The sequence below is a fragment of the Callorhinus ursinus genome, unplaced genomic scaffold, assembly GCF_003265705.2.
Source record: "Callorhinus ursinus isolate GAN/ISIS: 27379988/994484 unplaced genomic scaffold, GSC_fseal_2.0 scaffold940, whole genome shotgun sequence".
Taxonomy (NCBI): domain Eukaryota; kingdom Metazoa; phylum Chordata; class Mammalia; order Carnivora; family Otariidae; genus Callorhinus; species Callorhinus ursinus.
This window is the reverse complement of record NW_027397995.1, coordinates 4,037-14,942: the sequence shown is the minus strand read 5'-3', so window position 1 is coordinate 14,942 and position 10,906 is coordinate 4,037. Positions and strand designations below refer to the sequence as shown.

General features: G+C 51.9%; 1 protein-coding gene across 1 annotated transcript; it reads left to right on the top strand.

The window, feature by feature from the left end:
* The first annotated feature begins 5,188 nt into the window (after positions 1 to 5,188).
* LOC112818214 (voltage-dependent N-type calcium channel subunit alpha-1B-like) lies at positions 5,189 to 10,395 on the top strand. Its single transcript, XM_073890567.1, has 6 exons — positions 5,189 to 5,503; positions 5,861 to 5,977; positions 6,378 to 6,443; positions 7,798 to 7,889; positions 10,105 to 10,249; positions 10,387 to 10,395. Exons 1-6 carry the CDS (start codon positions 5,414 to 5,416, stop codon positions 10,393 to 10,395), a joined length of 519 nt encoding a protein of 172 aa, XP_073746668.1. The 5' UTR covers positions 5,189 to 5,413.
* Positions 10,396 to 10,906: the final 511 nt, after the last annotated feature.

The window sequence follows — 10,906 nt, the reverse complement described above, 5'->3', positions numbered from 1 at the left end:
TGGCCGGAGGGCAGAGAGGTTTTCCAAACCATTAGCAAAGGTTAGTGTGCAGAATGTGCAAGGCTCTTCTGTGAATCATTAAGACAAACAAAAGCAACCGAATGGAAAAATGACTGAAGGCATAATTGGGCATTTTACTAAAAGAATAAGAAACAGAAATGACCAATTAACATAGGAAAAGCTGCTCACCCTTATTTGTAATTAAAGAAATGTAAAGTGAAATGACATTGAGATGCCATTTCACACCCTCCGGTTTGTCAAACGTCAAACAGGAGTTCCAGCCACGGCAATGGTTAGCAAGTGGGACAGCCAGAACCTCCATGCTACTGCTGGGGGTGTTCGTTGGACAACCTTTTCGGAAGAGTGTGGCAGTCCCTAGAAAGCTGGACATATGCATGCCTGCAGCGACTTAGGCACATAAGCCAGAGGGTGTCTGGGCAGGTGACCTGGAAACACTTTCACACAGAGGGTCGTGGCTACCTTGTTCACAGTAGCAGTGGAACGCACTGACTGTTAGGGGACGTGAACGTAGTGAAGTGCCGCACGCACTGGAGGGTGGTGGTCTCCACATCAAGAGGGATGCTTTTCAGAAGCAGAGTTTGCTTGCCGTCAGCACAAGTTTGCCCAAGTCCGTGAAGGCTGCATATGGTAGCGTCCCATTAAAAAGGCTAAGAAAAGTCAAGTATAACGCATTTTAAGAGTTTGTCATAAGACAGTAAAGAAAAGCAATTATTAACAAGAATTAAGGGTAGCTACTACATCTGGGGAGGAGAAAGGGAGACAGGACAGGCTTCAAAAGTAATGGTAACATTCTGTTTTCTTTAAGCTGGGCGATGAATATATGGACGTTTTATGATTTTTCTTTGAAAATATGCATCCGTACACATATTTATACATATGCTTTTGTGTATGTGGTATGTTTTATGGTTTTAAAAAATTAATAATCCAAATAATGCGGGGAAAGTTCTGAGCTGCCATTTTCACACAAAAACCAAGGATGTTCTGTCACACCAACCATTGGCATTGTGGCATTGCCCAAGTGCTTCTCATCCAGAAATAGTTCGTACCAGTGTGGTTGCTGGGAGGAGCAAGCTGGCTGCTGATCCTTATGGGCCCCATCCTTGGACACAGGCATCTTTGTTCCCTGGATAAAGGGATCCAGACAGTGCAGTCCTGTCTGCAAGGGCACAGCTCTGGGGGTTTCCTCATGTGTGTGCCTCCTCGCCCAAGAGGGCGGACTGATGAGCAGGCATCAAGGGTGGGGGTTGCCAGACATGCAGAGAGCACGACGCCCAGCTGTCTTGCAGGGAAACCTCCACCTCCAAAGAGGCCCGCACACAAGGCAGAGACCTTCTGTAGTGCAGGTGGCTGGAGTAGCCCAGTGTCTGTCCCTCAGCTGTTGGACACTCTAGGCCAAGCGGGCTTGTGGTTGTATCAGACCTTGCTTCAAATAAGCCCTCCATGGCTGCTGCCATCAGCCCCTGATGCCTAGCAGCGTTGGTGGGAGGGCTGAGGAGCCGCTTGGCTTGGAAGCTCTGCTGTGCCCTGGCCGCTGGTGCTCTCGGAGCTCAGTCCTTCACCCAGTTCTGCCGAGAGGGGAAAAGATGAAAGGAAGTCGTCATGTGGATTAGTGGTGTCTTTATTTTTGTTCGTTTGTAGTCACTTCATATGTTACTTTGTGAATGTACTTTTTTTCCTTAGGCAAAAATATGAGTGTCAGTTCCCACCACCAACTTAATCAAAATAGAGTAATAGTATTAACCAGGGTCATGTAGAGACAGCATTCCCAAGCAAACATAAAACTGACATTGATTTCTTTGCCTGGAAATAAAAAAAATAAGTGTCTGTGAGTCATCTTTGGATTTGCATTACAAACAGGAATGCAAATGAATGCCACCCTGTCTGCATAACCTACAGATTTCAAAAATATGTTTTGATTTGATGCATTTTAAGCCAAATATACAAAGTTTACTAAAATCCTAAAATTTTCCAGTGAGGTATTCAAAGTTTGAGTTTTTGCTTGTGTTGATGACTCATTTTCTCTTTTGTTTTCTGTTTTTGTTCTTGATTTACCTTAACCTACCTGCTGACTCACGCCATCCAACCAACATACAACGCGAAAACCATGTCTCCGTCTGTATGTTGCGCACCTGCTGCTCAAACATCCCAATTTGTAAATAATATGCAAATATCCATCCATGAAAACATCACATATAGGAAACGGTTGGTTTCATGACTTTCAACAGTTCTTAAAACTCCTTGCTTTGCTTGCCCTCCTCCTGTTCTTCCTTCCATTTCCTGTGGCCCCTCACCACTGCCTTCCTGAGGGGTGTGGTCAGAGTCTGGCAGTACACCCATCCCCTCTGGCCTCTTCTTCTCAGCTCCTAGGGTCCAGCAGGGGCTTCTGAAGGCCCTCCCAGGAGCCCCTGGATTCAGGAGCTGGCCTTGGGTCTAGAGAGGAGGTGTAGGGTCTTCTGAGTGAAGTGGCTAAGTGCCCAGTGTTTCTTGTCAGAATCGGGCTCAGAATTGGGGAGATTTTTGTAGGACATGAGTTTGGACCTGATCCTACAGAGTCCATGGTTTCTCCTGCACCGTCTCCCTTCTGCTCCCTTCCCCACCGTACCAACATACAAGGCTGGTTCTCCCCGGTGGCCTCTGACGATGTCTCCTGTAACATTCTCCCTGGACATGCCCTTCCATAGGGAACCCTCTCTGGGTCTCAGGGCTGGAGGGGATTGGAGATTTTGTCTTCATGATTCAAAAAGGGGTGGTGTAAGGCCTGATGGAGTGGGAAGAGGGTCTGTCCCCCGGGGACAGTGAAGCTCAGGGCTCTTGCACCCAGGCATCATTGATCCACTTGTGCACCCTTGCTCCTTGAGCTCGTGTGGAGTGCAGGTAGCATGAACTGGGGCTTCCTTCCAGGCCTTCAGGGATGTTTGCGAGGAGAGCAAAGATTCCAGGAGCAGATTAAACTGAAGCTGTGACTGGAGATTCACATAAAGTAGCAAATATTTGAGATTCCTGTTACAAAACGAGCATTAATGATAAAGTGTTTCACAAGTGGAGCAGAAGATCTTGAGTCGTGAGAAAAATGCCATTTGACGCCGCAGAAATTTTCGACTCAGGCCATTTCGTGGCCATTTCCCGTCCACTTGGGAAGAGCAGCCCCCTCCCCCCCGTGCCCTTCCTCATCCTCCAGAGCACACATCATCACCTGACATGCTGCTCATGTTGGGGTATACAGAGCTTTGCTTTTCTTCATCATTGTCCCATGAGAACAAAGCTGATTAGGAGAGCAGTTTGTTGCAGCATAGTCTGTGACCCCCAGCAGATGTGCACAGGTCACTTTGCTTAACCCTGACTGGAAAGAGTGATGTACTTGGTTGCAGGAGATGCCGATCCGGGTCTGAGGCCTGTTGATCCCCTTTGTAGGGGCCATGTTTCACAATGCCCGGCGTACCTTTAAATCCCTTAAATCTCGGACTCCTCACCGTCTGGGCACAATGTCCTAATGTCTCCATCTTGTGGATGAGGAAGCAAGGGGCTCAAAGGAGCCAGGGACCACTGTACCCTCAAGGTGAATCAGCTACCACATTGAGAGGTGCGATGATGCGTCTTTGGGGTGCTCTAGACCTTTCCTGATGCAGAGGCAGATGGCAATAAGGAAGGGCCTGGCTTTGAAGTAGTAGGGGAAGTAGTAGGTGCTCTCTGGTGTGACAGAAACCATGGACTCTGGGAGGATGGGGCAAGCTATGTCCATCTCCAAGAGGTTGGCCGAGGCCAGAGGCGACTATGCATAGCCGTGGGAGGCTGCCGTGTGCTTGCTGCCCCCTGCTCTCCTGCATGCGCTCGCATGGTGTTGCCTGGCAGCTCCCGCCCTGGGCACAGCCTCGGAGTCCTCTGCCTGCCACGCTGTGCTCAGAGTATCTGTGGCTGCTGTCGCCATCTGTCCTCATGGCTCTCTAGGGCTGTCTGTCTGTTGCCACCCCCACCCCTCTCCTGAATGCCCACTGGAGCCCCAAGAAAAGACATCTGGGAGGAGGGGTGAAAACTTGAGTCTCAACAAAACGTAGCAGGTGACTTGTTGAGCTTTGCGTTCATGCACCATGTGGATGGACAGTGCCTTCCCCTGCCTTGTCTTCCATCCCTTCTTTCTCACCCAGAGCCTAGATTTTCCCCAATATCTCCAGGAAATCTTCTCGTCTGTGCCAGTGGCCTGAGCAGAGCGCTTTGGGCTGGGCAAATGATAACTGTGTTATCACAGTCTTGGCCCCTCCAGACCCAAGTGAGCAGGTGCTTTAGAGGCCGGGCCCTTGGAAGCTCCCTCCCGTTCCTCTGCTTTATTGTCTTGTACAAAGGATTTCCCAGTACTGTAGACAAAGTCTCCCTTCCATCTCTGTGCCCATCCTCCCGAGGTGACTGGCTCATTTGAGAACCTGGGGCCCACGGGGCAGGGGTGGATGTCTCTTGGCCATCCTGTACCACTGAGATTCTCTTTCCCCAGCACAAGCAGGTGAGGGAGCTCTAGGCAAACTGTGTGCCCTCCAGGGTCACACCTCAAGGTCCACTCCGGTCTTCTTGCTGATCTGGACCACAGTCAGCACCTCCTTGTGACTACCAGACCTCCCACCCCATGGCTCCGACATCTAGCCCTCCAGCAGAGACAGTCTAGTCTCCAGCCACCCCGGTGGGAACTGAAGAGGCAGACAAGGGCTAGGTTGGGGCCACTGTCCTTAGAAGTAAGAGTGAGACCTGCCTCTCCACCAAAGGCCTCAGCCCAGCCTAGAGCAGATGGGCAGCCCTGGAGGGAGGGCGGCCAGCTCTCCCCAGGCTCCCCATGCCTCCTGCACGTGCTCTCCTACTGCTGCTCTCATTCAACATGTCGTGTTCTTTTCTCTTCATCTGACCACTGAATCTGGCGATACGATGTGTCTAGGCCTGAGCTGCTTGCATATGTTAAAACACCAAAGTGGCAGGAAGCTGCTGTCAGGCTGCGTGCGGGCACCTGGTCTCCAAGCAGACAGAGGGTGGGAGACTGCCCAGGGCCACAAGCACCCCCACGTCATGGACATCGTCCAGAGCCGTGCTCCCTGAAAGGGATGTGCCAATAACTCAAGGCGCCCCTGGGCCAGGGTGGAAGCCTCACTCCCAGGTAATCTGTGGAGTCCAGAGTTTATTGCTTCTTTTTGTGCTTGATTTTGAACCTCTTGGATGAGGGAGCAGTGCTAGATACCCTGGGATCTCTGGAGTTGAGACCATTTGCGGATTTCATAAGTGGCTTCCGTGGTGTGGGCAGCAGGATCGCCAACACTTACCCTTCCTATGGTGACTTGTCTGCAGGCACCAGGAGCAGCCCCAGAAGAGATGTTTGCCCCTCTGCCAGGTCCCAGGCAGCAGGGGCTTTGCTAGCCGTATGGAGATGCGAAGGGCCCTTCAGAGGCTCTCGGTGAAGAAGCAGCCTTGCCCGGCACTTGGACGGCTTGGCTGTGTCTTGCCAGAGGCGGTCAGTGTTAGAGGCCCATCTACAGTTGGTCTCCTGGCTCCACCTGGCAGCAAGGAGCTGCTTCTGAGAATTTTTCTCTCTCTCCCTCCCTGTTGGGTGCAGGGGGGCCTAAAGCGGAGGGGTTTCTTTGATTTGCTGCATGAGAAGTGATTTGCAATGACAAGCTTTACTTTTGGAAGGTTTTCTGGTGGCCGATTGCTGCTTATACCGTAGAGCAGTGACGTTTTGTTCGATCTCTCTCTGTATGCACTTTTCTTCGGGACCACAGCACGCCAGGGAGAGGTGGGTGGGGAGCAGCACCTGCAGTTGCAGGAGGCTGGTCTCCGCAGGTTAGAGAACAGCCTCTCTTCCCTACAGAACAATTTCATCAACCTCAGCTTTCTCCGCCTCTTCCGTGCTGCCCGGCTCATCAAGCTGCTGCGCCAAGGCTACACCATCCGCATCCTGCTGTGGACCTTCGTCCAGTCCTTCAAGGTGAAGCCCAGGCACGGCCCTCGTGCCCTGACCCTCCCCTGTGTGATGCACAGTGCTGTGGCCACCAGCTCCTCCTCGCCACCAGAGCAGCCCCTCCTCGTGGAGGCTCCTTGTTGGCACCCGTTATCCTATTGTAGTTTACAAAGACATTTTAAGTGATCCAGAGAGCATCTTGGTAATGCTCACTGACTCTGAGGTGGGTTCTATGACTGATTATAGACGAAGGAACTGAGGCGGTCTCTTGGTGGAGGGGCTTCATGGTCAGTGGGGGTGGATTTGCGGTCGCTGGGGTCTGGGTGGCCCCAGAGACCCGGCCACCGTCAACTCTGCAGACGAGGCCTGAGCAAGGTAGCTGGGCAGCCCTCCCTGGAGCTGCCCTGTCCTCTGTATGTCTCTACAGGCCCTGCCCTACGTGTGTCTGCTCATCGCCATGCTGTTCTTCATCTACGCCATCATCGGCATGCAGGTGGGTGCGCCTGATGGGACAGGGAGCAGAAGGGGCCCCTGTGCCCTGGGGCAGAAGGGCACTGATCATGGTCATCAAATGGTATCAATGACAGATTGGCACTTGGGGAACATTTCTATGTTTGAAGCACTTTATGAAAATTCTCAGAAAGGCTGTTCTACCGATAAGGACACGGAGGCTGGGCACCACGGGTTTGGGCCTGTCACCCAGAGTCCACTAGTGAGGCGTAGCTCCACCGTCTGTGGGAAAATGCTCTGCTGTGCTCCTGAGTGGAACCCCATTGGGCTGTTAGGGTGTTGATGGGCATGTTTGATTGGGTGCCGGGCCCCCATGGTGGTGGAGCTTTTGAGCACATCTGCCTGGTGCTGAGTGGCCTGCAAAGCACCAGCTGGTCATTCTGTTAGTCCAGAGAGTTGACCTGATCCTTTACAGGAAGTTATATATTACAGAAGAAAAAAGTCAACAGGATCACACCAGATCACTGTACTGTCAAGTTCAGCTTGGATAAGTTAGAATGCCTTTATTTTGCCAAAGAACCCTTTGTCAGCTACTTGGAAAAACATTTAAAAGACAAAGCAGTGTTCCAGTTTTAAATCTTTGGCATCTGGCCACTTTTCAGCAGTAGGATGGGAGATGGATCCAAATGTTAAATTATAGTTGGAGAAGCCATTGTCTTAAAGGTAGCTGAAAACTGATTTTTAAACTCTATTTCAGGGATTGAAAAGGTTCTCTTCCTTTAAAATTTGCTGAGATCTGATGCTATTTAAAAAATATATATATTTGTGCCTGCTTTGGTTTGGGAATTTATAAGACCAGAAGGGTCACTGATCTTTGTTTTTGGTGAATATGTGATAGTTCATAAATTTTTCAGCCAGATTCCAGATTTTAAGCCAAGTACAGTTACTGACTTGTTTGCATTCCTAACCCTAAAAATAAATCAATTAAAATGGATAAAAAGCCCGTTGTGATATTTGCACAGAAATTTAGAAAGAAACTTTCAAGTTGACCTCATAGCTATTACCAATAAAATTACTGCTTTGGAGTCATTGATGACAGGGTGAAATTTCAAATGCTTCCTGTCTTAGATATAGCGCAGCCCATGTAAACTTAGCTCCGGGTGGCATTTTTACCCGGCATGCGGACTTGCAGGTGTAGACATGCGGAGCTGGGCGGGGGGGCGGGCAGTGACATGTTTGGCTGGAAGTGCTGACCCCTCCAGCCCCTGCCGCAGTGGTGGTGGCTAAGGGCAGCGTCCTGTGCCTTGTGGGTCCTCACGTGCGCACATCCTCTTCTGCCTGGCCACAGCTCCTGAGGACCCAACAGTACCAGCCTGCAGCCTTCTTTCTCATTTCAGGTTTTTGGAAATATTGCCCTGGATGATGACACCAGCATCAACCGGCACAACAACTTCAGGACGTTTTTGCAAGCCTTGATGCTGTTGTTCAGGTGTGTTGCTTGGGGAGTCAGCGCAGGCTCAGAGGCTCCTCCGTTCAGGAGGGACAGGGCATGTGCCAACCCAGAGGGCCACCCCCCTCCGACCCCCAGCTCGTGCTGGCTTCCCCTCAGTGGGCCTTGCCAGCTTCTTCTCCCCTCTTCCTCCTTCCTTCCCTAAGGGTTCCTGGGCCTCGGGACAGATGGAAGGGAAGTCCATGAGGGAGGTCAACCTGAGAGCCCCAGGTGAGGCTGGCCTTGACCACCTCAGCTCAGATCCCTGGGGGTGGCCAGAAGGCCTCTGGTGAAGCTGCAGCCAAGGGTCTGGGAGGACAGAAGGTGTCCAGCAGGGCCTTTTTCGGTGTGCTGGACATAGGCTTTGCATCTGCTCACCTTGTTGACTGCAGGGTCTGTGGGATCCGGGGCGGGGGCGGGGGCAGGGCAGGGGGACACAGAGTGTGCTCCTCAGGGACCCAAGGAACTCAACTGGCCAGAGTGAGTGCCTCCACCTGCCCCATGGCTCACAGGACTGCAATTCCCTAGGCTCCAAGGCAGGCAGAGTAGCTTGTTTCTGGCTCAGGCGCCTCCCTGTGTGCTCGACAGGGCTGCATGTCAGCTTTTGTTCCGAGACGTGACACACTGTCTGTGGCCCATCCTGGTTTGGGGGCTGTGGGGAGGGGGTGAATGTGTCTCACTGCCTCCAGGGTCCCCTTCGTTAAGGCAAGCCCACCACATGACCCTAGGAGGGAAGAAAGGAGCGCTTCGTAGGGACTTGTGGAGGAGGGGTGCTGACATAAAACCCTGCCTGGGGCTCCTTCTTGAGGTGCCCACACGCGTGTTTGTTCATGCAGATGCACCAGGATGCTGTAGGGCCTGTGCTGGGAGATGCCCAGCGCGGTTAATCCCAGGCAGATGCATTCCAGGGCCCGTGGAGGTTCTTCTTTTTATGGAGGGAGATCAGACCGATCTGCTTAGCTAAGCTGCCTGGAGAGAGTTTTCTGACTCTTGTTTTTTTATCAGATGGACAAGTATCCTTAGGCCTACACTTTCTCCAAATGACATCATTTCTCTGGACTTTAGCTATTACGTTCATTTCATCTCTTCATTTATTAATGTCCTGCCTCGTGCTGCAAGAGTTGAGGCAGGCCTATGAAACCAGCCTCAGTTTTAAGTCTTTGTTCTCAAAGATCTCTTTTCCTCCCTGGTCTCTGTGTCACTTGTGAGGACCAGTATCAGTCAGGCCTGGCATTGGACAGCTGCCCTGCAGGAAAAGCCCCCTACTCCTAGCCATCGTTAATGGGAAGTGGGCTCCACTTGTGCTGAGAGCTGGCCATGCAGGCACACCCAGTGTCAGGGGGTGGCCCAGGCCTCTGGTCTGCCTGCTAGTCTAGTGCACATCTGGCCCTCGTGCTGGCCACACACCCAGGGACAAAAGTCCATGAAGAAAGGTCTTCCAGGGTGGCCGCTCAGGCTGGTGGGGCTGTTCTTGGTGTATTCAGGAAACAGCAGAAGCTGGTGTGGCTGGAGTGGACTGAGCAGAGACCACGGGGAAAGAGCAGGCTGCGAGTTTCACAGAGCTGTGGGCAGTTGTGTGAATGTTGGCTTTTGCAGTAAGTGAGGGGTCATTGAGAGGAAAAGTGACCTGATCTCACCTGTGTGTAGTGGACCCACTTGGGCCGTTGGGTGGGGCAGAGCAGGAAGATCCATGAGGAAGCTATTGCAGCAGCTCAGGGGAGGTGGGTGTTGCTTAGCCCAGGGTGCTGAGAAGTGGTAAGAGTCTAGCTGGTTTTTGAAGGTAGATGAGCTGATGAAGCTGGTGAGAAGGAATGGAGGCAGGGATGCCTGCAGTATATTTGGCCTAAGAAACGGGATGGAGCCCCCATTTCTTGAATCAGGGAAGGCTGGGATGGCACATGCTGGGTGAGGGAGGCCAGGAAGGGCTGTGTTGGCTCCGAGGTGCCAGAGGTCCATGAAGGGGCGCCCACCATAGTGCTGACTTTTGGTGCAGTGCCTTGTTGTCAGTAACCAGTTCTTTCCGAGTTAATGATCAATTTGAAAACCTAATGCCAGAGGATTCTTTTTAAGAAGCAGGCATCTCTTACCTAGACCTTACATATGAGTGGGTTCTCTGTGGGAGGGAGCCCAGGGAGGGTATAGCTCTTCTGAGGTTTCTTCTCAGGCTGGCCTGGGCCTTCCTTTGTGGGTCTCATGGCTCTGCCCTTCTTCTCAGGAGTGCCACTGGGGAGGCCTGGCATGAGATCATGCTGTCTTGTCTCAGCAACCAGGCCTGTGATGAGCACGCCAATGCCAGTGAGTGTGGGAGCGACTTTGCCTACTTCTACTTCGTCTCCTTCATCTTCCTTTGCTCCTTTCTGGTAAGTCCTGGTCACTGTGCCCATGTGTCCACCTGTCTCAATCCATCCCAGGCCCCCCCTCCATCTCTCACTGATCCCTGATACTGATTCATGTCACATTACAAGCGGATTCTGTGTTGATGGTCCTGTTTCCCCAGAGACGATGACCCCTAAAAGGACCCACTCTGTCATGAGCTCCTGTGGGCCTTGCCTTTCCTTCTCAGAAAGGGTTTTAAGTTTCCATGGGACAACTGTCCTTTAGTCTTTAGCCTCTGCCATGGTGATGAGTTACAAAGAAGCAACACTCCAGCTGGTGTGCCTGGGGCAGATGAGCCTCAGGAAACTGGTTGTTGGGGCGGTAAGTGGACTAGGTCCAAGTCAGCAGACACCTCTGGGAAACTTTGAGCAGGGGCATGACACAATCTGGTTGATACTTTAAAACCTTGCTCTGGCCTCTGGTCAGGAGGTGGCTGGAGGTGACAGTGCCTAGAGAAGGGTGGGGATGAAGGGGGTTGAGCTGCACTTTAAAGACAGAGCCAACATGACTGATGAGTAAGCACAGGCATGAGAGAAAAAGAGAAAGAAAGCCGCACCTGCCATTCGCTGGGGTGCTGGAGAAACAGGCGCTGGTTCACGCCAGTGAGAATGTGACGAGGTGCAGCAGCTGTGGAAGACAGT

Coding starts and splice junctions, on each gene's coding strand:
- LOC112818214 (XM_073890567.1), top strand. CDS start 5,414: ATGGAGATGCGAAGGGCCCTTCAGAGGCTCTCGGTGAAGAAGCAGCCT. Junction 5,504..5,860: donor GCTGTGTCTTGCCAGAGGCG/GTCAGTGTTAGA, acceptor TCTTCCCTACAG/AACAATTTCATCAACCTCAG. Junction 7,890..10,104: donor GCCTTGATGCTGTTGTTCAG/GTGTGTTGCTTG, acceptor CCTTCTTCTCAG/GAGTGCCACTGGGGAGGCCT.